Source organism: Prunus persica, chromosome G1, assembly GCF_000346465.2.
Source record: "Prunus persica cultivar Lovell chromosome G1, Prunus_persica_NCBIv2, whole genome shotgun sequence".
Lineage (NCBI taxonomy): Eukaryota > Viridiplantae > Streptophyta > Magnoliopsida > Rosales > Rosaceae > Prunus > Prunus persica.
The window spans coordinates 40,804,924-40,831,350 of NC_034009.1; the positions used below are offsets into that span (position 1 = coordinate 40,804,924).

At 36.5% G+C, this 26,427-nt stretch overlaps 3 protein-coding genes and 1 pseudogene across 8 annotated transcripts; 1 reads left to right on the plus strand and 3 right to left on the minus strand.

The window, feature by feature from the left end:
• Nucleotides 1,220-15,862, minus strand: LOC18793055 (protein translocase subunit SECA2, chloroplastic). 5 transcript variants are annotated; one of them, XM_020555746.1, is made up of 38 exons: nt 14,032-15,862; nt 13,761-13,816; nt 13,136-13,405; nt 12,787-13,023; nt 12,558-12,677; nt 12,297-12,425; nt 10,753-10,887; nt 10,598-10,667; nt 10,436-10,500; nt 10,200-10,320; nt 9,896-9,987; nt 9,672-9,737; nt 9,437-9,501; nt 9,268-9,355; nt 9,040-9,105; nt 8,787-8,902; nt 8,563-8,653; nt 8,143-8,226; nt 7,939-8,031; nt 7,740-7,835; nt 7,563-7,648; nt 6,903-6,981; nt 6,675-6,788; nt 6,362-6,457; nt 6,230-6,293; nt 5,831-6,120; nt 5,588-5,643; nt 5,032-5,149; nt 4,784-4,864; nt 4,302-4,381; nt 3,513-3,567; nt 3,365-3,434; nt 3,092-3,281; nt 2,830-2,953; nt 2,324-2,398; nt 2,056-2,246; nt 1,669-1,887; nt 1,220-1,577 (listed from the first exon to the last, which is right to left on the minus strand). In XM_020555746.1, the coding sequence occupies exons 1-36, from the start codon at nt 15,746-15,748 to the stop codon at nt 2,082-2,084; spliced, it is 5,520 nt and encodes a 1,839-aa protein (XP_020411335.1). In that variant the 5' UTR covers nt 15,749-15,862; the 3' UTR covers nt 1,220-1,577; nt 1,669-1,887; nt 2,056-2,081. The 5 variants fall into 5 exon arrangements, with proteins under 5 accessions (XP_020411335.1, XP_020411334.1, XP_020411333.1 ...); XM_020555745.1 differs by lacking the exons at nt 12,297-12,425; nt 12,558-12,677; nt 12,787-13,023; ... (1 more) ...; nt 13,761-13,816; nt 14,032-15,862 and adding an exon at nt 10,981-11,296 and having other exon boundaries at nt 1,713-1,887; XM_020555744.1 differs by lacking the exons at nt 12,297-12,425; nt 12,558-12,677; nt 12,787-13,023; ... (1 more) ...; nt 13,761-13,816; nt 14,032-15,862 and adding an exon at nt 10,981-11,296.
• Nucleotides 15,856-18,292, plus strand: LOC18791685 (keratinocyte-associated protein 2). The gene is made up of 5 exons (XM_007223397.2): nt 15,856-15,946; nt 16,356-16,517; nt 16,622-16,673; nt 17,374-17,440; nt 17,986-18,292. Exons 2-5 carry the CDS (start codon nt 16,362-16,364, stop codon nt 18,074-18,076), a joined length of 366 nt encoding a protein of 121 aa, XP_007223459.1. The 5' UTR covers nt 15,856-15,946; nt 16,356-16,361; the 3' UTR covers nt 18,077-18,292.
• Nucleotides 18,450-21,041, minus strand: LOC18789895 (pentatricopeptide repeat-containing protein At1g77360, mitochondrial). The gene is made up of 2 exons (XM_007224162.2): nt 20,879-21,041; nt 18,450-20,509 (listed from the first exon to the last, which is right to left on the minus strand). The coding sequence occupies exon 2, from the start codon at nt 20,475-20,477 to the stop codon at nt 19,032-19,034; it is 1,446 nt and encodes a 481-aa protein (XP_007224224.2). The 5' UTR covers nt 20,478-20,509; nt 20,879-21,041; the 3' UTR covers nt 18,450-19,031.
• Nucleotides 21,794-24,152, minus strand: LOC18790633 (annotated as a pseudogene). Its single transcript, XR_002269970.1, has one exon. The product of XR_002269970.1 is annotated as a probable receptor-like protein kinase At1g11050 (transcript).

Consider the following 26,427-nt stretch of genomic DNA (forward strand, 5'->3'; position numbering starts at 1 on the left):
TAATTAAAATATAATTACTAATTTAACTAATTAAATAAGGCAAAATATTATTTAATTACTAACAATAAAATTTTAAAAAATTAATTAACCTAAACATCCTAAGATTATATTTATTTTTCTTAAAAATGACATCTCCAGACGAGATTTCATAGGCACAGGTCCATTAGAACACTCCAGACGAAATTTCGTCGGCAGAGGGCTTTCGTCGGGATCAAACCCAACCCGGCAAATATTTGCCGGCATAAACCTGTGCCGACGCAATTTTGTCGGGAGAGGTGTTTATGTTTATTTTTTAAAAAAAATAAATTTTTTTTGCCAACCTCTTTAATTTAATATATGTAATTAAGTAATATCTTATTCTTTTTGAATTACTTTAATTAGTAATTATGTTTTAATTATTATTTATTTTGTGAATATTTAAATACATTACTTATTTCATAAATTACTCAATAAATAGTAATTAATTATTTTAAATTATTTTGTGCAATTTTCAAACCACAGCAGTTATAAACCTAATTTCATTCGACTTTAAATTGAAAGGATATGTCAAAAACGAAAAAAATAAATTACTTATTTTCGTTTGGGTGTCTTAATTAAATTTCTCCAAAACCCAAGAGCCCCAAGGCCCAAGTCTTTGATTAATATAATTATTATTAATCAGCGCCAAATCCAATGAGCCCATAGCCAAGCCCGTTAGCCCAACTCTCCAATGTTAACCACACTTAGCAAACAATTACAGTGCTTTGTTTATAAAGACCTTTATTGGAGTGGATTTTCAATGTGGGGTGTTCACAAAGGGCACCTCAAAAGCTAAGCCTACAGAGAAATCCATATTTATATTTTTATTATTGGCATATATATTTAAATAGTATAGCCGCGATGCTATACTCTACAAATAGAATATCTTCAAAGTATCGCCGCGAGGCTATATTCAAAAAAATAGAATATTTTAAAAGTCCAATCGCACGGCTATACCCTTTAATATGTATCTCTCTTTTCTAATCACTTTGATTAATAGTTATGTTTTACTTAGTGAATATTAAAGGAAAAAAGAAAAAAGAAAAAAGAAAATTTGAATTACTATTTATTAAGTAATATAATTCATGAAGTTAATTAAAAAATATTAAAAGTATAGCCACGCGGCTATACTCGATAAATATATTCAAAGTAAATTTAGGAATACTGTAAATTGTTAGGAATTTTTGTGTTGTGCTATAAATTTTATATGTGACAATTTTGTCAGATTATTTTAGGGTTTAGGGCTAAAATACCACTTTAGCCCATTGGGCTAGAGTTATTTCTTCGATTATTTTATTTATACAAACGATATTTGGGAATGAGAATTTAAATTCTTTCCGATGCCTCCCATTCTAATGAATACTAATGAATCACAAATGACAACGTGTTAGACAAGACTCAGCTCATCAGTAGTATTAGCAATTTTTGTGTATATTCCCCAGAATCTTGGGCTGCAAGCTTCTTTCGCAATCCCACCAACTCTTCCCCAGCATCACATATCTAGGCAGAAGCTTGCCTGCCAGACAAAGTTGCCCCTTCCATGCTGTCTATATATAGTCCTGTAAAAGGTACGGCCATTTAAAATTTAAAACACTTGACACATACTTTCGTCATTCTTTTTCTATAGCAAAATCAGTTGCATAAACTTACTTGTTTTGTGTACGATCTGGCAAGGAAGAAGTTTTTGTAGGTACCTTCTGATCAGGTCTAAACGGATCTTTTCCAGGTGTCTCCCGGTAGAGAGATTGCCCAAGACAACAGATGAACAAGTGACTTCAAAACCTTGGGATGATGGGAATAAAGCCAAAACCTTGAATTGAAATTTTCAAAACGATGCAAATCACGGTTCTTTGGAACGACCATCCAAAACTGCAAGATTATACATCCAATATGATTCTTTAGGGCCCCAAAGCCATTGACAAATTAATGTATAACTTTATTATTGTAGCCCCAGTTAGAATAGATAGTGAAATCTAGGCAGCCTGTTGCTGGAAGGAAAAAATTTTAAATGAAGAAAAATGTAGAGCAAATACATACACTTTAATGTGTCAAGACTTCCATATTTATGATAGAAATATTTCTTGGGACTCCATTGGGGATGACCAATACTGCAAAAGTGATTCTACTGTCAACCTTCGTGTTGCACTAAGCATAGATATGAAAAATCGACAACCATCAATTTTGTATTCTTCAAGAGGATTCCTGTGACCAAAACTCCTTACGTTTACCTGCCAGATATTCCATGTAAGTCCATGACTATGGACAAGCTAAATGAAAGTAAAACCAACAACAGATTACATAATACCGCTGAACTGAGCCTGTTCATGTTTACAAGATGGTCCCTCCAGAAACAATCAAGGGTTTTCACCAGAACTGCTCTCTGTTTTCAGATGAAATTTTAGTTAAGAAAAAAAAAATTAATTGTTAAAAGGAACACTATAAAACAGGTAAGGTGCTGGTAGTTCTACTAAAGAACAAATGAGCATAATAACTACTGATAAGAAAATCTGTAAGCAAAACAATTATTCTACTTCGAAACTTAAACCTAGAAAACTGGAATTTCTACCTGGAATCAAAGTAAATAATACCATTTCTAGAGCAAACTCAAACTCATTTATTTAGAACCATTAAGCAGGTGTCATATTTACGTAATCATATAGCAACAAATATTCCAACTTATGAGTGCAGGTAATTTTTTTTCTTTCTTAAAGGCAATATAATCATAAGTTAATAAATCCATGTTAGCATTCATCACCTATCACAGATATGAAAATAAATAAATTAAAGTACGCTTGACGAGAAGATTCTTACTTCAACTTCCTTCACATATGCATCATCGTAACCAGACTCTTCAATAACATCCAAGTATGAAACAATTAAAAAATCTCCAAGGTACTTGCGGAGGAGGCTAGTAGCAGCATGGTACCGTCCGTTCCTACATTATGACATATCAGGGGATGATAAAACTCATAATATTGTAAAAAGTAAAAAGCAAAAAAGAAATGACACAAAATAAAAATAGCATGCTCAAATATGGGTATTATGCGCACACACAAGCACAGAGTTCACTCACTTAGTCAAATCATCAGAGCATATAGCAAGCCAACGTTTCAATGAAGAGCTCTTCTTGCGGATTCCTCTGAAGGCCTTTGGCGGTCTTGGCAAGTTTGGAAGGTGAATGTCATCAAGATCTATAGAGTTTAGTTCATGTGAGTGTGCAAGAGATTTTAATAAAGCTTCCTCTGTAATTCCTGCAAATGAATCTGGAGAATATCCATTCCATGAGAATTTATGTCAAACAAACCAGGAAACGCAGGACAAGGATAATAATAATGTATCAGCTCACCATCCAGTAGTTTCCCAGAAATGGTCATAAACTCCTTCAAAAGCTTACCCAAACTCCAATTTCTTGGATGCTATTAAGCAGTAGGGAATCAGTAAGATGAATTAGTGGACAGCAGTATACAACATCCTATTTGAAAATCTCATACTACCTTCAGTGCGTTAACATTTGCAAAGACAATTTCATCTACCACTGCTTGCATGTACCTATTATCGACTTCCATTGAGTCAATTAACAACAAAGGTGCGGAAGAAAATGTGATATTTGCATGTTAAATCGAATAGGAGAATTTAGTAAAAACAAGAATATGAAACCCAGCTAGATTTATTAACAAATAAAGCAAAGATGTATAAAATATGAAAAACAGGCCAAGCAAGATATGGTCGCAGCAATCAGTAATACAAAGGCATGCTTACTAATATACACTATCTATTTATTTTTAACACAACCGCATTCATACATTGATAATTTGTTTTGGATGTTGTCACACTTGGCAACCCCAAGTTTTCCTATGCTTCAGATTGTAATATATACTGATTCTCTCAGCTACCTCTTGGTGATATGACTCAGTTTTCCATTCTAGGGCACACTTTCTAAAATTATTTGTAACATCGCTAAATACTACAAACAAAGAGGTTTAAAAGTTAAACTCATTATCAACAATCTTCCTTTGACCAGGTAAAACCATTTTTCTCAATGTCTATTGCTTTGAATTTTTCACCGATATCCAAGTGTCTGTACGAACAAGCATGCTATTGTAAACTGATTACCTGCTGTATTCTAGTTCAAAATATAGCAATACATTTGAAGTACTCACACAATGTTTAGAAAAGTGAGTGTTTAATAATTAAGAAGTTTAAGTAACACACAAAATGCTACTATATTTGGGTGATAAATTAGATGGCAGTGAGAATGAAGTTGGTGAGACTCAGAAACTTACTGGAATATGTGCTGGGAACAACTTTCATTATCACCAGTTAAAATGGACTGTCTAAGTTCATAGACATGCTTTCTCTGTACCTGGGAAAAGGGAATAAACAATTCAATAAGCAACAAGGCAAGAGTCTTAATCATTTAAGCTTGACAGCAATGATTGAATTCAGATTAGAAAGGACCTTTTTTTTCTTTTTTTTCTTTCCTATTTTTGAATTTATGCATGTAATTTTCATGCAAGATGCATTACTTGTAATTTGCTAACTAATATCAAAGATCTCCATGATTGAGTACTTAAAATCATAGAAAAGGCAATGTAACTCAATTTCTCATGGAAATTATGATTTACGAAGTCTACTATACTCCTCTCCAGTGAAGAAACTTTAAAACTGAATAAATGAATATGATTAAGAACAAGTTTACTCAGTGTTTGTGAATTGTGCGGCAGTTAGCACTCCAATAAAGACATCGTTATTCACAAACGCATACCTCTAATACTTCATCAAACTCAACAAGGCTCTTCCTTATGCCAAAGAAGTACTTCTCTGCATTAATTTGCAGGGCCAGAAGCTACAATTGTAATGGTACAAGTTAATAAACCGCAGATACTGTTAGAGAGAGAGAGAGAGAGAGAGAGAGAGAGAGAGAGAGAGATTATTAATTGAGACGCCATCAAGCATGCTCAGAAGATCAGATAAAGGAACGAGTTGATCATGAACGTGAGATTAGCCAATTACCTGTTTAACAATTGCATCACCTTCAATTGGCATATCTTCATCATTTGTAATTTTGGAAATAAGCCTCACAGCCCACTCAGTATCAAAATTAAACTTTTGAAACATCTCGTCCTGCAAGCTGTTACATAAACGAACAAATAATAAGGTATGGAATGATGGAATCTTCTTAAACTTCATGCTCTGCATGAGTTTTACAATAGTCTCGAAACAAGTGCAGTTAAAGACCGATTGTGGAGTCGGACGAGAAGGTTGCATGGTCCAATGCAGGCCAACAATAAAGATGGTTACATATACATAAATCATGACTTATCAACGACTCAACCAGTCCGACAGGTCAGTTTGGTTCTTTAAACATTGATTGAGATAAAGCAATGTTGACCGAGCAGACGAGAGCTATGCTAACTTGGCCAGGTTTTTCTTTATTTTTATCATGAGATCATCTCAATAAACATTAATAGACCAACATTTTTTTAGACCCACAAATCACGTCCACGTCTTTGTGTGAGCATATGCATGAAGACTCCGTGCAAGCCTAAATCACTGAAGAGAGAATTACCTCACCATAAATCGAGTTGATCCAGGGTCACCTTGCCTTCCTGCTCTGCCTCGAAGCTAACATAATAATGATAAAATTGTCAAACGAAAGAAAGAAACGATATATAAAAGACAACTCTTGGCAGTTCCCAAAATGGAATTGGGAATCCACATCAAATCTAAATTCACTTCATGCCAAAACTCATGCTTTGTGAGTAAATGGTAATAAAATATGATTTTTTAAATGTATGCCAAAAACAATCACCTGGTTATCTATTCTCCGAGACTCATGCAAAGATGTTCCAATCACATGAAGACCCCCAAGCTTTTTTACTTCAGACCCTTCTTTGAGACAGTGTACCTCGCAATCCTTCAGAACTGACAGATAAGCAAGTGCAATTGTAGGGCCAAGAGGGTACATCTCCGACTGTTCATCAACAAGCCTCTCTAACTCCTTCAAATCCCTTGACTGACTCATTTCCACAGACTCTGATATCATAGATTTTGCCTCCTTATATGTCCAGCTCTTGCCTTCATTTTTCGAAACATATTTAGCTGCACAATCCATAAAATATTAAAGATTTATATATGCATCTATATAAGCACAATCCATAATATGCATCTATATAAGCATAAAATATTTTGTCAAAGAGCAGTCACAAACCCATTAACGCTGTCTTTGCCAGAAAAGCTAATGATGATGGACCGACCTTTATCTTGGACAATACCTACAACAAATGATTAATTAGAAATAGAATCAATTTGGTCTGTAGCTTACAGTTAAAAAATGAATCACCTTTTGTGAAATTGCCTCTCCATCAACGTCAACATTAGGAGCTTCTCGTGTCAGGAACGAAATTAAACTGTCCTCTATGATCTCTTTTGCAAGCATCTTCAATCATAACAAGTACACAACGAATTAAATCCACCTTTCTAGTTTCTACTTATCCACAGAGGCTTCAAACAAGGATGCATTAGATTTTGAAAAAAAGGATAGATGCATATGCATGAAATACATGTTCCCAATTTCATAAACTCCTGGAAATAATGTACAGGTTCATTTTCACCAGTACATTTTGAATCAATTAACAATGGACAAGGGCACTTACTTTTGGATTTCCTCCTAGAATTATGTCAGTGCCTCTGCCAGCCATGTTGGTAGAAATGGTAATGGCATATTTTCGTCCTGCTTGGGCAACAATTTCAGCCTCCCTTGCCGCATACTGATGAGAAATGTATATGAACACGACGTTAATGTAAAAACAACCAGTCAAATGGGTACTAAAGTAAAAGAGAATGATAGACTACATCCACATGTAAGGTCCAATTAAGTTAACCTTAGGCCGTGCATTTAGAACATTGTGTGGGATATTCTGCTCCTTCAGTAGATCAGACAAGTACTCAGAATTCTCAACACTGCATAATGAAGATGAGAAATCATAGTTACAGATCAGCTGATGTCTGCATACTCAAAACATAAATTTGACCAAAATAATTATGTCTCCTTGTACATAAATTTATGCAGTGTAAATATGATTTGATGAATCCAACAAAATCCAAGTAATTAGCATCAGGATATTACATTTGATTCAAATACCATTGGAATTTCTATAAAAAGCCCAAACAAAAACATGCCTCCACACATATGTAACCACATTGAAAGAGTTTGAAATAGAAACTGAGAAAAAAGTTTCAGCAGCATTATCTGAAATACAAGAGTACTTTCTGATTCAACTACGTTTTATATCACAAGTTGTCCCTCCATGACCTAATTAAATAACCTAAAGGGCCGGGAAAATTATAAAAGGCACCAAAAATGCTTCATTATCCATGAAATAACACAAAATTCTCCAGTTCACAAAGTAAAAAATCTAAAAAGTTTTGGATGTTTATAATCTATGATCACTGACACATAAGAATGTATAACATAGCAGCAGCTTATATTAAAATCACAGTAAACCAAGTCCATGAAATTAAGCAGATTAGATTGGATTTACCTGGTGCTCCCAACTAAAACAGGACGCCCCTGTCTGAACATGTATTCCACCTCTTGACGAACATATTCCCACTTCCCTTGAGCAGTCTAAAACAATACAAACCGAAACCTTCAGTCAAGTTGATGATAGACTTTAATTGGAGGTATAGATATCAGAAAAAATTGAGGTTAATCCTACCGCAAAAGCTTGAATAGGTAAATCATTACGAATGTTTGGCAGATTTGTTGGTACTTCAATAACTGGCACTTGGAACATTTTCAAGAACTCTTTCTCCTGAAATGATTAAGGAGAATTTAACATTAAACATGCAAATATGAATATTTGCAATTAATTCCTTTAGAACATACAATGTCAAAATGCTTGTAAACAGCCATACTTCAGTTTTTGCAGTCCCAGTCATCCCTGAAAGTTTTGGGTAGAGCTTGAATAGAGATTGATAAGTGATTTGTGCCACAACCACCGAATCAGCCTAAAAGGTATACTGATATTACAACTTTGAACTAAGACGGAATATTCTCCATGTAATGAATTATAGGTGCAGAAAAACTTCAAGCACTAATTGTCCAAATTTCAGATGTACCTGAATCTTCAAGCCTTCTTTAGCCTCCACAGCCTGATGAATCCCCTCAGACCACCTTCTCTTCTCTTCAACTCTGCCAGTCAGCTGAAAATATTTTAAGAACTTCAGTTTCTATTTCAATGAGACACTCAATTACTAATTGTTATAAAATGCAGCATCAATGAATTTATGTTCCACATTTCTTTCCATTATTCTATCCCTTCTGCTGTCAATATAAGCAACATGATGATTAGATCCAAGACAATTCACAATCCATAAAAGTGGCATTGGGTATAAATTATAACCCACGTCTCGATTGAAACTAGAGAAATGTCAAAATACTGGTCTTTCTTAATTTATTTAAGGTACCTAAAACTATGATGCATAACAGAATTCATCTTTTGCAAATACAATTCCGCATAATCTAAATATAAATCATACCTCATTTATTATGAGAGCCTTCCCATTTCTGACAATATATTGCACATCTTGCCGATAGAACTCTTTAGCCTTCAATGCATTCATCACAAATCTACACATTTCAAATTTCATGCCTAAATTAAAAAGCTGAAACAAATGCAAGATATTTTATAACAATAGATTCGAACCTCACCTCAAGAAAAAAAGGAAGAAGATAAAATTAAACATATACTATACACCTTTACCTAGCCCACGGATCATTTTCATCCCATAAGTCATTTGTTTCAAGGGCCATCTCAGCAAGAGCTATTCCTTCTTCAGTCAACTCAACTGAGTTATCTTTAAGTTCTACCTTGTAATGCTGTAGAACCAATGATTGTGAGACATAAATTATTCTCGACATAATAGAAAAAAATATACATATACATGCATTGGGAAAATAAAATGAATACCTACAGAAGAGTTAATCTGAAAATAAAAGGAAGAGACTATACTCACAATGTCTCGCACAAGCAAATCAGCCACTTTAGCAGCAACAGGATAGCGTGCAGCATCCTTACTAGCCTGAGATAGAAGGACAAGCATAAAAAAATCATAAATCTACAACAATGAGCTCTTTCTTTAAATGGAATTACACATTACCACGCTGCATTGAGCCACTACAAAATAGTAAGCATTCGCACTATTACATAAAAATATTCTATAAAGAAACATTAGAAAACTTACCTCCCCACTAATTAGCAATGGATTTCGTCCTTCATCAATAAGAACTGAGTCAACTTCATCAACTATGGCAAAATGAAATGGCTTTGGCCTGTTTTTTACACAGCAAAACTGCTAATAATTATTTTTTTTAAAACAAGTATTTACAAAACTAAAATTATTTGAGATGTACCATCTCATAACAAGTTGTCCACTGCTTCCAGCAAGGTTATCTCGTAGATAGTCAAAACCAAGTTCCTGAGTAAATCATTATGAATGAGATATCAGAAAGAAAGCAATTTTCATTTTTTTTGGATGGAATGCACTAACTAATAATCATCTACACCAAGACTAGAAGACGTTAAAACATAAAAACATAAAAAGTAAAATAAATGCAACACTACCAACAAGCAGTAGAATTGACTTACCGAATTATTAGTGTAAGTTATGTCACAGCTATAGTTGGATCTCCTCTCTTCAGCTGTCATCCCCCTCTATGTTGCAAATAGGAATAAATGCACAATAAATATTTAAATAAAATATACATAAATTGCAAGGTAATCATTTGCAGGCTGTCATGTCCCTAGAATCACATATCTGGAATCAAGTCTATTGCAGAGAGATAAAAAAATATACAGAGACAGAAAATTACCTGAACAAGGCCCACAGTAAGACCTAACAAGCGATGAACACGACCCATCCACTCAGCATCCCGTTGAGCAAGGTAATCATTTACAGTTACCACTGTGTTTAGAGAGAGAGCATTAAAATAAACATTTTAATTTCTGAAAGTTCTCAACAAAAAGAAAAAATAATATGCTAGAGTTTGTAACACACTGCAGATTACATTTGCATAGAAATGTACCAGTGGAGACAATTTGGACATTCCATCCATTCTACAACTATATCTGTATCCAAATCACAAAATTTCTATTACAACCAACACAGAAGCATACCATGAACACCTTCACCAGTCAGCGCATTAAGATATGCAGCTAATGTCGAAACTAACGTTTTTCCCTCTCCCGTTTTCATTTCTGCAATGGACCCATCATGAAGCACCGCCCCACCTATAATCTGGCATCAAAATTGACAACATATACAAACATAAAAAGTGAACATTACGTTAATAAATACACATAAAGTTACATATGTAGATGAAGCTATATGTATAAGAGTGAGAAATAGAGACCTGCACATCGAAATGACGCATACCGAGCTTCCTTTTTGCAGCTTCACGAACGACAGCAAAAGCCTCTGTAAATATGCATAATTCAAGGAACACAATTACTCCAAAATTTAAAAATCCCATATGACGTTGTAAAATCATCTAGTAAGTAGAGAAGATTGCAACCAGCTTGGATATCTGCAAGTGTCTCGCCCTTCCAAAGCCTTTGCCGGAACTCTGCAGTTTTAGCAGTAAGCTAAATAAAACAAACACAACCCATTATTCAAATAGCCAAAAGAAATCCAATAGAACAAACAACAAGTGAAGGTAAACCAACAAACCTGGTCATCGGTGAGTCTCTGAATTTGGGGCTCAAGGGAGTTAACAGAGCTCACAAGGCGGTAATAGTCCCGAACAACCCAGCTGTTTAAACTAGTAACGTCACTCCAAGTTTTCGTAAGAAGACCCAAATTTTCCTAAAACAAACACAACCCATGCAAGCATATCATCGAACATGTGATGGGCAATTCAGATAGAGCGAAAACTATGCTTGGAAGATGAAAACTTACCTTAAGAGACGCAGAAATGGGGGTGCGAGTGAGCCTGAGACGACGCTGTAGAGGCCGAGACGAAGTATGAAATGAAGAAACGGAGTGGGGGTGGTTGGTGAAGACGAGGGTGGAGCGTTGTGGGAGTGGTTTCAGGGACAGAAAACAGGGGCTTTGGAGACAAGGAAGGGTTGCCATATCATATCAAGCTCTGGGTTGTCAAAGTGAAGCCAAGTAGAAAGCGGGAACTCTCTATTCAGCTACTAAGGTCAGTACGATTTCCAGGCAGCAAGAGTGAGAGAGAAGAACTGGAGTGTACCGTTTAGTCCGTTAATTTCCCCCTGCTCAAATAAAATGGTGAAATCATTGAAATGAAATTATTGTTTATTTATTTAAGTTAAATGATATCTTAAATGGAAAAAGTGGAGGAGAAAAGTGAAATATTCAAAATTTCACAAAATGCTCTTAGTTAATGAAAATATTAAGATATAAAACTATTCATTAAATTAGAATAATATAGTAAATTATCATTTTTTTTTCATATTTAAAAAAATTAAAATAAGAACATGAGTCTTATTTTCATGAAAGAAAACTAGATCTATGCTCTTACTTAATTCTAAAATGAAAAAATTTAAACAAAAAATTATATATATTTACTTAAAAAATTTAATGGTATTTTTTAAATTTTTTTAATGAAATATGATAATTTATCTTTCACATATGATGACCTCATGTATGTTCCTGCGCCAATCTGTGTATTGATATGCGTAGAAGGTGCTGAACAACACTTAAGGCTAACACACGCATAATATTGTGACTTTGTATTACTATGTACAATACAAACATCGTTTCTTCCTATCAGAAAATACATAATCTTTTGTATAACATGTTCCTCCGTCGTGAACTTTGTATTTACATGAACAACATTTTGAAAGAAAAAGAAATCCTTGTTTTTGCACGAAATTGTGTATCTGCAGGACTGGTACGTTGCTGGTACAATGTGCAAACATGCCAGCAGCAGCATATTGCAGTCTATAACACTCTTCGACAGGGGATTCAAAGTTCAATCTATCGACAATGCACAGACCGGTGGTAGATCTCCCGAATCAACGAGCACTCAGCATCAGCTAAGCTTAATCAACAGTTGAAAACAAACACACCATAACAGCATTGCCTAACGGTTGGTCATTTTGCCATAGTAAAACACCTGCAGCAATCAAATTATGTGATCCAGAATTTTATCATGGTTTTGCCTAAAAAAGAAAAAGAATTTTATCATGGTGAACAGAAGACAAGATACTCATCATCTAAAAAGAAGTCAAAAGAAGAGAGCATACCGTGATGTTCCTATTAGCATGTCCAACAAAAAGCTTTCCTTGCCAGCTTAACAAAGTTGTTATGACAGAATCACAGGGGATAAATCCAACAGGCCTGTAATCTATTTGAATCTCATCGCCAGACAATTCCTGTGACATGCAAATGAATTTGTAAGAATTCTTAAGTGTGATGACATAGCAAACCAGCTTCATCTGATAAAAATATCAGAAATAAAAAATAAATAAAAAAGAACAGGATGAAACCATATTTTGCACATGTACCTGTATATTTACAGTTTTATCCCAGCCTCCTGTGAAAAGCCATTTTCCTTCCATGCCACTAGCAAATACTGCACCATTGTGCATTTTAATGGATTTCATGAACACATCATTCCTCCAGACCTGAAGAAACACAAAAAACAAAGGCCTATTTAAGGAAAATTTAATCATGAAATGATGATTATTATCTTGAGAAGAAAAGGAAGATGCCGCAGTGAGGATTAAGGGCAACCTTTACACATCCATTTTCATGGGTTGCTATAAGCAAATGCCTGTCAACAGCAAGAGATAAGACAGAGGTCACAGTTCCAGATGTGTCTTCCTCTAGTACTGTCAAAGGACTGTGATCGCTAAGACTCCATAATCGGATGGTTCCATCCCAACTTCCGCTATAAAGAACACCATCACAAACTGCAAGTGTTGAAACCACTGATCTATGACCAGACATGGTGCATGACAGGGTGCCATCCTGAAATTTTTCAAAGGTTAAAAATGTTTTTTTTTTTTTTTTCCACTTAAAATCTGAAAAGATGCATATAAATAGAAAATAACATAAATTTTTATTAATGCAAACCCCTCACCCGTACTGACCATGCTTTTACTGTTCTATCTCCGCTGCCTGTATAAACATATCCATTTCTGGAGGCCAAGGCATGAATACCACTAAAGCGCCAATCTTTCTCCTCATACAATATCTTTAAAGGCTCTTGCCCAAGAGGGGTACATGCGCCCCAGATAAATATGTCACCTCCACTGTCACCACTGATGCACAAGGGTTGCTCTTCATCTACATAAATGAGAGCCTTGATGGCATGCTCATGACCTTTAAATGTATGTACATGAGAGAAGTCCTGCATGGAATTTGCCATTACAGAACTTAGTGAAAGGGAAAACATGGAGAAAGTGCTTGTGGTGTGAATATATTCACCACATATGTGCAAGCATACGAACATAATAATCAACCTTCCCCACCTTGTCAAATCATTAAGATATCAAGCGTTCAGTAAGCAGATCAATAAAGAAAAGCTGCATTTCTAAGTTTAATACATTAGAATAAATTATTTGGTAGATGTGGTAGCAGAAAACTACTCATGTTTGTAAATGAACACACACATGCTCACACACAAAGAAACTGCATAAAGATGGTTCCACTTTAATCACACAAAAAGACGAACTCCAAAAATTACAGCCGTTTTGAGTCTGTACCTGTAAAGACCATAAATGGATGGTTTTATCAAATGAGGAGCTAAATAGAAGTTCCCCTACAAGAAAGAAGCGAAAATACAAATAAAATGTCAAGATACTTGATGAATAAAAAAAAGTGTGCAAGCATCATGACTAATGTATAAATCTATGTATCTTTCGTCCAGAAGGGAGCACTTCAATATCAGTTTTCAGACTCTCCAGTAGCATGGACACTTCTTAACGGAAACAGTATGAGATATGCAATCTAAAAAGTACTCCATAATAATTCTACCTCCAACAGCTAATCCTGTAATGGAGTCACGATGGCCCTGCATAACTTTAGATTTGACATTCCCCTCTGCGAGGCCATCAACAACACCATTGTTAGTCCTCTCATCCCCAATTTGATCAAAATCTGCTCCTCCACTGACTTTACTTCCTTGCAACTCATTTTCTTTCTGTGTTTCTGATATTTGCTTGGGTATCTGACACAGTTCCCCAAGAATCAAGCAACAATTTGCGCTCTCGTCCTTAACTGCCCCATCCAAACCGGCCGTGATATCACATTGAGGTTTAATAATCAGTTCCCTAATGCATTTCATCACATCAATCATAAGTGGTCGACTTTCTGGATTGAAATTCAAACAATTGCAAAGATTCTCTTTCAGTGATGCATATTCTGAACCAAATTTAATCTCCAGCAAAGCACTAACTCTTTCAATCCAGCTTGCATAAGTTGAATGATCACGAAAAAGGTTTTCACTAGTTTTCACAATCTCTTCGCTAAATTCTTTTCCAAGAAGCAGCCTCACCAACACACAAGCTAATGAACAAACATCCGAGCCATATCCAACCAGATATCTTGAGCTGTCACTTTCTACTGCAATGCCTTCTTTCTGCAACGCCTCAAACAACACCTCTGGGCTAATGAAAACGTCATCTTTCAATAACTTCCCAAAGGTCACTCCCAATACTTCAGCATCAATTTCCATTGTACCAGAAACAGAATCTACAACACTTCTCCAAGCCTTCCTTCCGGTCACCAAGACTTCACTCAAATCCACAAAAACGTGACCAAAATCATCGAAACCAAAGCATGAAACACCAAAACAACCAGAAGCAAACCCCTCTGAGTGCAAACCAGTCACTGCCTCACACACCTCCATAGCAATCATTGCAAAAGCAGACAACCCATCTTTACCAAAACCATCCCCATCTCTCAACTCATTCAACTTCTCTGAAAAACTCCCATTTCTTCTCTCACACACCACATACAAAAACCCATCTTCCGAATTACCCCACAAGCCATAAACTTTACCTACTTTCCTACACTGTCTCACAGAAGCTCTAAGTAACAGACCCAATTCGTTTCTCTCTCCCTCTCTCATTCCACTCAAACACTTCATAACCCTTGCAATGTAACTAAACTCAAAACCAGAACTACCCAAATTCGGTAATGAACCAACCTGAACAAAGCTCACACTCTGATCCTCTCTAAACCAAACCCGACCCGACCCCAAACCAAAACCAGAACCTGAACCAGTTCTTCCTTTCAACACAGTACAGAGCCCATCTCTTGTTACATCACCAACTTCTGTTTCCACCGATAGGGCGTCGCTCGGAAGCACCCACTCCTTCCAGGTGTCATAAAACTCATCGGACCAAATGCGAGGCAGGAATTTACAAACTCCATCGGTGGATTGTTTTTGGGGATTTTGGGAACTGCGAGAATTAGGGTTAGGGTTTAGGGAGAGGGAGAAGGAGAGGAGGTCGATGTTCTTGGGCAGAGCGGTGGGCCCCAGTGGGGGGTACTTGACGAGTTGGGTGCACGCCGGGCAGCGAATAGTCTCAGGGTAGCGCTCGGGAAGCCTGACCAGGCAGGCCTCGCACGCCGAGTGACCGCAGGCGAGTACGCGCGGGATTGTGTACTCGCCGTCGTAGTTCTGCAAACACACCGGGCACTCCGGCAAGTCCAGCGACTCCATCTCTCCATTGCCTCCAAACGACATCGTTTTGCCCTTATAGTTTTTGGTTTTCTTTTTGTTGGACGTTTTTGTCCCGCGAGTTTGCCGTATTATCGAAATTGCCCTTCTCAATTATATAACTCTTGGGCTCACTGAAACGCGACACTGCTGATCGAATTGTGACGGAAGGGAGATCTAAAAGTGTAAGTAAGAGCTCATCGGTAGCTACACTGCTATTCTGAGGTACGTTTTCTGTTTGGTTGCTGAGAAATGTGCTCGCGCTGAAATGAACCTGCTTTTACAATTGCATTTGTTTAGGGTATTGATCAGCTGATTTTCATTTTGGTTGATCACACGAAAAATTCTGACGTACATTAGAAATCTGTACTCAATTTATTGTTTTGGGCATGAAAAAGTTTGTATTTTTATGTAAATTTAATGGTGAATTTGAGATCTGGTGCGGTTTTAGTCCCATTTTGTCAAAATTGTACTGTGGAAGATAACAAATTGATGAACGCGTGCAAGCCCATTTTCCCTTTTCTTTTGATTTAATTGGTGCTTTTTATTTTTATTTTTATTTTTATTTCTCTGCAACTGAGCATTTCTGAGCTTCTTGTTGTTGTTGTTGACTTTGTTTCTTGTGGTCAACTAGGAGTTCATGGCGGGGCCGGGTAGTTCCATGTTGTATTCCTTCCTTCTGTTCACTGTCATTCTATCACTTCAACAGATGTACAGAGGGAAGTTAGCATCAACAGAGTTGTTTACCATTCTTGGGGGTTTCATTAGTTCTCTCCTATTCCTTGTGCTGTTCACAGTAAGTTCAAAGCTCTTTATTATTATTTTTTTCTGAAAAACTTATATTGTTTATTATCCTGCATAGCAAGCTTATATCCTTGCCATTGGTTTCGGTTGTTGCAGTTCATTGGCAATCTCCAAGAAACAAGTGGCGTAAGGACTGGCTGGGGTGCCGGTGAGTGTGTGTTGGTTTGAATTTGTTTGTTACTGGGAGAGTCATTGTGAATTGGAATTTCTTAAAATGCCACCCCCTATATATCGTACAATTGAGCACATTTCGTAGAATGTCATTGCTCAAGGAAGTCTCATGCTTTCATTTTGTTGGATTTGACAACATGCTTGTCCTAGTTGTGTTCTCTCTTTTCTTATCTAAGCTATTGAAGTACACTGTCTTTGTTCGTATGAGTGAGCCACCAGTGATATGGTACTGTCACCAGCGCACTCTCTAGGAACATATAGAACTTCATGCATGACCTAGGTGTCGCCAGTGATATGCTAACTGCTTGCTCCATGACATCTCTAGGTTGTTTCCACTGTGACCAACCCTCCCTTTTTTACATATTTCTTTGAAGTTTGACGGAAAATGAACAAGATTAAAAGATTAAAAACAAAAGGATGCTTCATATTACAAAAAACATTTTGGCCAAAATGTAAAGAAAAATGATTACAAGAGGCTTTGCAACTCTTATATTATAGTAGCCTACTATATCAGTTTTCTCATGTTCGGGTTTTCCTAGTTGGGAAGAGAAAAGAAAGATGGATGAAACATCAAGCTGGATGAAAGTTTATTGCAAGATTCAAGATGCTTCCTATTAAAGGTGTCTAAAAACCTTTTTTTTTTGTGGTGACCAAAATTAGCTATTTTTCATTTGCAGTTATTATAGCAGAAGCAGTTGCTCTTATTGCTGCTGGCACTGTCCATCGAGTTTGTATCACAACATGGTAAGCTAGTTTCATGATGAACTATACATTTTACATATTCTTACATGAGCATGTTCTGGTGAACATGTTTGGGTGCAGTCCTCTTATAGATAGGGAGCCATACATTTTCAGTGGGCCTACGCAAGGCAAAGCATAATTTTATTATGTTTTTCATTGGAGAAAAGGGTGCCCTAGAAAAAAAAGTCACAATCATCAGTAATTGATTAAAAAAGTATCTGACATTCTAAAATCAAACTTCAACACTGGTATTTGCATTCAAAAGCTTTTGAATAATAAATTATGCTCAAGTAGTACCTGGTATTAAGTTTTTGGTGTACAAATTGAAAAGAAAGGTTTATGGTCAAGTGCATGCAATCAACTATATTGAATTAAACCGAAAAAAAAATATATGTTATATTCTTGAGTTTGAGTGTGGTTTCAAAAAGAGAAATTAGGAAGAAGCTTTCAACATTGTTAATGAGTGTGTTATTGACTGATGAACTTTTTGAGACTCTTGGAGATGTATATGCTGACAACATTGTTAATGATCTAATTTTTGTATGCAGTTTCTTGTTTTCAGCCGGATTACTGTATGAGGTCAACAAGCTTTCAGGGATAATGCTTGCCAAAAGTGAATCTAAATCGAAAAGGCACTGAGTCTACAGTGTAGGATTTGATGATCTGCTGTTCTGAAATTTTGTTGTTTCCTTTCCTTCTAATTATAATTTAGAGATAGAACTAAAACAAAAAAAGAGTATCATTTTTATATGTATCAGTTCTTTGTCAATTATACAGACTCCGAAAGATGTTATTTGATGTCTTGCTAGTTTTACCCGCTTATTTAAGCCTTGAGATATAAGCTTCAACAGGGCATGCATATGAGTTTCTTTACTGCAGATTTTTTTCTCATTTACTGTTGATCATGGATTCAACATTAGGTCCTTTAGGTGCTGCAAAAGTTTACCACCAAAATGGTTTAACTCTAATTAGCAATTGCTTAGGTGACTTCTTCCTGATCAACATGGTGGCATAAAGATTAACTTACTAGTTTAAACCCGTTTCACAAAGATCCGTCTTGATAGAGATGAGACAACTGTCTGAAAACCGAACACAACCTAAAATATAATACAACCACTAGCATGATGAAAAAGGTTCATTAACGTTCTTCAATCCGTACACGGATGATCTGACAGACCGTAGCTGATTGTCAGAACACATATACCATTGGGACTCACGCATATGCTTATGCCTCGGAAAATATCCCACGGCCTCTGAAATGCTTCAAATTTGCCCTAGATAGAGTTTGAAGATATCTTTGTGCTTACTTTTTGTGCAAGGCCAGGTAATTGTTATACCCTTTGCTTTTGCTTCAGTTGTGGCATAACAGATACAGTTGAAACACTTGTAGCTCCAAGGCTGTTCCCTTTGATGCTGCGGGTGACGGAACCACTTGCTGTTCCTCTTGATTTCTTTCTGTAAACTTGCAAGGCAGTCACAAATAGGCTATTAGAGACAACTTGGCTCTCCGATGCCAAATACAACCCAGAACTCGTCAGTGTTGGATTGAGAATATCAAACACTACAAGTTTTCTCAGTTGTCAGTCTTGAAACCTCAATCAAATAAAGGCTCCTTGACCAGGAGATTGATTTTTTCATTTAGAAAATTGAGTACATCTTCTCTTCCTTCTTTTATCAGCAACTGTCTTAATCTCCCAAATGTCACACCTGCTGGCCGAATCCCCTTCTCTATCATCTCTTCCAAAAAGACACAAGCCTTTGAAGTATTGCCCTTCTCACACAATCCATTTATAAGGACGGAATATGTATGCATGCTCGGCACAAACCGCCTCTGCTTCATGTACTTCCAGACTTTGAGAGCCATCTCTAGCTCATCTTTCTCACAAAACATCTTTATCATCATCGTATACGTATCTGCATCAGGCTCACATAGTTTGATCATTTTACGAAAGACACTAAATGCCTCATCAGTCTCTCCACGATCAATCAAGCTATTCAAAATGATATTGCAGGTCCTTGAATTGGGTTTAACACCTTTGGAATCCATATCATTTAAGACCCTATACACGTTCTTGAACTTGTTAGCCTTACAAAAGGCACCAATCAAGGCATTATACACCACCACATCAGCCTTGATTCCATTCCTTTCCATCTCCAAGAATGCGTCAACAGCATCTTCAATCCTGTGTTCCACCCCATATGTATGCACCAAAACGCTGTAAATAAAAGATGTAGGTGTACAACCACTATCATCCATGCCCCGAACGATCTCAATCGCTTCATCCACTCTCCCTGCCTTACAAAGAACATCAACCATGATACCATAAGTCACTATATCAGGATTACAACCAGCATCAGTCATTTCTCTAAAGACCTCCCTTGCCTTAGGCAAATTCGGATCCTTTCCCCACCCATCAATCAATATACTATAAGTCTTCGAGTCTGGCTCAAACCGATCCTTCATTTTATCAAAAATCTCCTGAGCCTTCCTCACATTCTTGGACTTACACAAAGCACTCAGCAGGCCATTGAACGCTGCTAAATTCGGAGCACAATCGTACTTTTCCATAACGTTAAATGTATAAAGCGCTTCTTCAACCTTCTGGGCTCTAGCATACTTCCTCATAATTATGCTAAATGTCTCCATGTTCTGCATTCTCTTGGCCCTCATTGAGTTCACAAGCTCCCACATGATCTGGTACTGCCTTATCTTGGCCAAAGACTCAATCATGGCATGGTAAGCCTTCACGCTATGTGTGTAATTCCGCTGCTTCCCTGCCCATTCGAAGAATCGGTATGCAACCATACCAGCATTCTGGAATCTCATGAGAACTTCCTCTACCATTTCAGGTGAAATTCTGATCCCACTTTGGTCAAGGGCAGTATCAAGTGCAAGTGTTGGGCAAGACATCATGATTTTGCATATTGCTTTGGTTGGGTCAGAAAATTGCCTTATGTGTTCGCTTGAACTGTACTTCCTGGACAGCATCCTCCATCCAAGACACAATCTTTCCCCACATTTTTGTATTTTGAAAATCATATTTTTGGGAACCCAATTGAGAACCAAGCCGCCTGAAGCATTGAGAACTAAAATCAGTGACATCAAGCATATTTAATATTGAAATAACATAACCTGAATTCTCTTGAACTACGTCACCAAATTGCATTGTTCACACAAACATGAAGCTTTATAGGACCAATTAATTTAATTTATATAAAGAAGAAAATTACAAAAATAAAAATGATGGAGTATTGGGTTTGGACTTGGGGTTAAGATTTTCGGAAATTCCTGCAATTCAATTTGCATTTCTTACATTTTCTCAGAGATGAAGATGAGACTCACATAATTTCAGCTAAAATCTTCCAGCAAATTATTCAAAAGAACAGAAAATCAAGAGAGAGAGAGAGAGAGAGAGAGAGAGAGAGGCGAAGCAAACCCACTTTGATAGTCTTGTATGCGTTTCTTCTAAGGACTGTAGACGTCGTCGTATTGGCGGGAGAGCTCGACGCACTGTCAGTTTCAGTTAGCAGCTGGGTCTACTCTCTTCCTCCTCAGCAGAGGGAGGTGCGTGTGTTTGTTCTCGGGTTCTCGAGCTATGAAACGCAGCGTACGTACGGGATTGCAAAACGACGTATGAATTTATGTCGTTTGATAAAAAAAACACATGCATTTGCAATTTGCAAGAATTAAACACGGGCCAATATGAAGTGGAGTTCAAGCCCTTCAGCCCAACAAACATAAAATGCGGAAAATTAAATTAAAAAGTAAATATAAAATTTCTCCACCTTTGCCTTTGTCTTTGACTTTTTAAAAGTACACGGAGTCTAGCTCAGTGAAAAATGATCTTGATTTGCATATAAGAGTTCTCATTTTCAAATTCCCACAACATCATAGTTGTGTGTGTATATGAGAAATCACCTTTCGGTCTAGTTTAAACTATCGTTTATACTATAAAAATAAATAAATAAAAGTTCATGTACGTGTTTTAAGAGATTCCGAATTCAATCTATCAACCTCATAGCATAAAGAAAAATATTGTTCAATTAAAATGAAATCGAATTTTAAAAAGAGTACTTTAAGGAAATATATTTGCTTGAATTTTGGATCTCAGTATTACCACACCAACTTTTTAATTTTCTATGAATGTCTTTGGACATTTGGTTTAATAATATATTTTTTTTCAATATAAGTAATATTGAGGGAGAGAGAAATCAAACTTAGGACCTCAAGTGCAGAGATAAATGCTCTTAACAACTTGAGCTACAAGCCTCTTACAGTCTATAACATTATTCTCCACTTAATTGGAAAATGTCTTGAATTCAATTCTCATTGAAAAATAAAAATAAAAAACCTCCTATAAATGTTTCCTATTTTACTTATAAATGATGTTGCAATCCTGTTATGCTTTTTTACTTTACAATAGTCAAAATCTACAAGCAAAACGCATGCAACCTTATTCCGTAGAATCCGTGTGCAAAGTACATACCACTTTGAGTCTCTCTTTTTGGGTCCAGGGCTTTGATGAGTCTTTGACCAGACTAAAACCCAACCTACAAAATTAGACTTCGATTCTGACCAAAAACAAATAAAAATTAAAAAAGAACAACAACTTGGATTTTGTTGCCACAAAAAGAATTGGAAATGTATATATATATATATATATATATATACACAAATAAATATCTCAAAATGATGAAGGAAAATGAAAGAAATATGAAAATTCACACACATAACCACCCCCTTTGGAGTTTGATTTGAGAATTATTTGCACCACACCAAACTAGGCCTTCCAAATTAGTTCCAAATCTATGTTATGTTGTGTTCATGCTTGAACTACTAAATCTAGGTCTTGATCCTTCACTTGCCAACAATCTAGAAAACCCAAAGGAAGATCTATGAGACTCATTACCAAGAGGCATTGGTCTATCTGGTAATTTGGGAATATCAATGTCACCCTCTAACATCTTGAGGGCCTCAGAAATTGTAGGCCTAAATGCCACCATAACATGAGCACAAAGAATCCCAACAAGCACAAACCTCTCCATAACACCCTTTGGTGCATTCTCTCTTATTGCCTCATCAAAAATTTCCTCCACCTTCCCTGACTTCAGAACCATCCATGCCCAATCTGTGATCAAAACGAAGGACGGATTTGAACCCGAATTATTCGATGTGTCCAGCACTTTCCTCCCACTCATGATTTCAAGAATCACAATGCCAAAGCTGTAAACATCACTCTTCTCTGTTAGTTGTCCATAGAGAGCATATTCTGGTGCCAAATAGCCATGTGTGCCTGCAACCCTTGTGGTGAGGTGAGATTGGCCCTCTGAACTTTGCTTGGCCAACCCAAAGTCTGCAACTTTTGCTTTCAGTTCTGAATCCAAGAGTATGTTTGTGGGTTTTATGTCTCTATGATAAATGGCAGGCTTGAGCCCATTGTGCAAGTAAGCAAGCCCTTTGGCAACATCAAGAATTATACTCTTGCGCTGAGGCCAGTTTAATCCCTGCCTGCTGCACAATTGGTCACTGAGATTACCATTTGACATGAGATCATAAACCAAGAACCTTCTTTTGCCTTTCAAATCATCACTTGTGACACAGCAGCCTCTGAGGGAAAGAAGATTTCTGTGCCTGATTTTGCTTATGATCTCGACCTCATTCGAAAACTCTTCATCCCCTTTTGAGTCCAAATCAAGAACATGCTTCACTGCAACCAAAGTGCCATCAGAAAGTGTTCCTTTGTACACAACCCCATATCCACCTTGGCCAATCATGTTTTTCTGGGAAAATCCATTGGTGGCTCTTTCAAGCTCTGATACAGCAAACCATTTTGCTCCTGAATTGGGCAGAAAGCTAGTTCTAAAACTGGTCACATATTCTTCATGAAGAGCAATTTGTTTCTCTTTCTTACCCCATTTCCTATACAGGACTATAATCCCAACAGCAAGCAAAATCCCAATCAGAGCCCCCAAGACCCCAAAAACCCATTTCAGCAAAGTCTTCTTACTCAACTGATCATTTGACTGCTTATCAGCTGAGCCAGACAGAGGCAAGCCCAGAATGCAAGAAGCTGTTCTGGGTTCACTTGGACCCAACTCATTAACAATCCCTGCAGCATATAACACAGTGAAGTAAAAGCATTTGGTGGCATTTGCGTCAAGACCAGTCAACTGAGAATTCACCTTCATGCCAGATTCAAGACAAGAGCTGCATCTTGTTAGGCCCTCCAAGTCTCCCTTGCAAGAAGTGTCCAATGGGTTCATTGGGCCCACCTTCTGAGTCCAATCCTGGATTGTTACAATCCCAGCACAGCTAGAAGGGCTAGCAACAAACTGGGTTGAGTTCTCAAAGCACAAAGGGACTATAGAAGGATCCAAAGACAAGGCAGCGAGGCTGGTTTGGAAATTTGAGAGACAAGAAGATGAAATATTTGAATTGGGTAATTGGAACATTGAAGTTTTTTTGAGGTGCTGGGCAAGGCCAATGCCAAAGAGGCTGAGAAGGGTTTGACAGCAATGTTTTCCATTGGGGTCTAGGCAGAGTGAAGTGTCCCATGGGAAGGTTTCTACATAGTTGAGATCCATGGGGCATGAAGAAGTGGCTGAATTAATGCGGGAAATAATGGAGAAGATTAAGAAGACAAGGGAGCAACGAGTCTTGCTCATCTTGGGTTTCCTGTGATTTTTTCTGTCTAAAATGGTGTCAGGACAATTTGGATCTGTAATTAAAGAGTTTTGGGGTTTGAACAGTGAACTATCAACATTGGCTGGCGGATGGTCAAAGTGCGCGTTTTTTGTTTGAGCTTTTGCTTTCGGCTAAACCATTGGAGTCGTGTCCTCACAAAATTGCTTGTATATGTGTGAAAAAATATATATATGCAGCTAGTACACGTGTTTTTTATATGCACAACAGTAAAACGAGACTAGATAGTATGATATTTTATGTTGTTAAAAAACCGATTTCAATCCTGCTTTAAATTGAGAGCTTATATAAGAGCATTTTCATTCATTTGTAATGGCAAAAAACAAGGGCAAGATAAGAGTTGTTACTATTTACGTAAATAGTATCAGCTATTGCAAAAGGCTTGTTGTGTTTTTCACTTATTGTCATAGCAACTCAAGAGTAAATATTATTCACATGAGATATGAGGATAAAAATTTGTATAGAGTTTTGGTGTGAGAAGTGAAGAATATGACTAAGTATTTATTATAAAAAAAAAGTTCTGAATTTTTTTAGAAATTTTTTTAAAAATTTTGTTGCTAACGTCAACTGCTCCTGGGCACGAGCTTGAACTCGTTTTACCTTTGGGCTCGCCCGAGTTGATGGTCCCGTCCATTTGCCCGGCTGTAGAAGCCCGCTGGAAGCTGCAAACTGGACTAAGGCCACCTTTTACTCGGGACAAACTCTACCGCTAGAATTGCTCTAATACATCGGATTACGAGAATATTAAACACAAACAGAAGAGAATGAAGTTTTAACAGAATTCTATCTAGAACTTGCATATAAAAAACGTGCATGCTTTAGATGCATGATGAATGAAGCAACGTCTTCACACCAGTTCACACTATTTTATTTATGAATTTTCATGAGAATGTGTTACCTACTTTCTACATTTAAAAATTAAATTAAGCTGTGATCAGTTTGACTTTGTGGAAGTTACATATCAATGTCCAACATATTTCTTGGTTTATGAATATGATCAAAATGTGCTAGTTTTGCTTAGATGCAATATTTAATTACCTTCTTCAAAAAAAGTTTTAATTTTCAAATGTGAGTTAAGTCAGTTGGTCATGACAAAGAGTCAATCATCTCGCACTCAAATTTAAGTCCCACTCTCTGTAAATTAGATTATTTTAGAATAAATTATTACCGGTATAAAAAAAGAGAACAAACCTTCAATATGCAATATCATGCAGCAGCTTGCTCAAGGACTCTCAGCAGTTAAAATCCAAGATTATGAAAGCAAACATCTGATGAAAATTTTTCTGCTATGATATTATATAGGGATTCGGAGTTTTGGCTTCGATTTTTCTGCTATGATGTGTTTTATTTTTATTATTCACATGCTACCTCATTAAAATTTAATCTAAGAGACTTAAATTAGACACATCTTCTTTAAAATAAAATTCCAATTTACTCTTAATTAAAAATGAAAAAACCCTAACTTGACTAAGGCCTAAACTTAACGGCTGTAGCAGTTTTTTTTTTCTCTTCTTCTTCCTTCTCTGCACGTCTCCCCTCAACCCCAAATCTTATCGCTCATCATTCTTTTCTGTGTCCAATCTTAGAACGCAAAAACATTATTACCAAGAAAAGTGTGAACATAATAAGAATCATCTGAGTCCTTTTTTTTTTTTGGTTCTTCTTCCTGCATCACGTTCTCTTTTGCTTCTGATTTCTGCAACCACCCTCATCAAACAATGGATATGGGAAGGGAAGTTTTTTTTTTGTTGGTTCATTTGATAGGGAAGTTTCAATTTTGCTTTTGATTAATTTATAAACAAATTCATCTACCACTTTCGTATTCTTATGCTTCTGATCATCACTTTTTTTTTCTTTCTTCCTATGTCTGCAACCACCATCATCAAACAATGAATATGGAATAATTTTTTTCTTTTGATATGGGAAAGAGAAGAGGGATTATGATTACAGAGGTTTTGGGGAAAAGAAATCTCAGTGAGAGGTAAAGATTTTTGGGGAAAGAGGAGGAAAAAATAAAAGAAGAAAGACAGAACGTGATGCAGGAAGAAGGAGAAGAGTAAAGAAGACTAGGAACGCTAACTTTCCCGTTAGTTGGATTAGGAAATTTTTTTTCTTTTTTAATTAGGAGTAAATCAGTTTTTTATTTTTAAGATGATGTGTCAACTCTTAAGTCCCTTATATTAAAATTTAATGAGGTAGCATGTAAAGAACAAAAGTAAAGCAGATCATAGCCGAGAAAATCAAAGCAGTGGATCCGGATCCTATAGTCCCCTTCTATTAAAGGATT

Excerpts from the sequence above, each read along its gene's own strand:
- LOC18793055 (XM_020555746.1), bottom strand. The coding sequence starts at position 15,748 with ATGTCGTTTGGAGGCAATGGAGAGATGGAGTCGCTGGACTTGCCGGAG. Across the intron at positions 5,644-5,830 it reads CTCGGAGAATAGATAACCAG|CTTCGAGGCAGAGCAGGAAG; the intron begins GTGATTGTTTTT and ends TTATTATGTTAG. Across the intron at positions 2,247-2,323 it reads TGAACAGGCTCAGTTCAGCG|GTAAACGTAAGGAGTTTTGG; the intron begins GTATTATGTAAT and ends AATATCTGGCAG.
- LOC18791685 (XM_007223397.2), top strand. The coding sequence starts at position 16,362 with ATGGCGGGGCCGGGTAGTTCCATGTTGTATTCCTTCCTTCTGTTCACT. Across the intron at positions 16,674-17,373 it reads AAGGACTGGCTGGGGTGCCG|TTATTATAGCAGAAGCAGTT; the intron begins GTGAGTGTGTGT and ends TTTCATTTGCAG. Across the intron at positions 17,441-17,985 it reads CGAGTTTGTATCACAACATG|TTTCTTGTTTTCAGCCGGAT; the intron begins GTAAGCTAGTTT and ends TTTTGTATGCAG.
- LOC18789895 (XM_007224162.2), bottom strand. The coding sequence starts at position 20,477 with ATGATTTTCAAAATACAAAAATGTGGGGAAAGATTGTGTCTTGGATGG.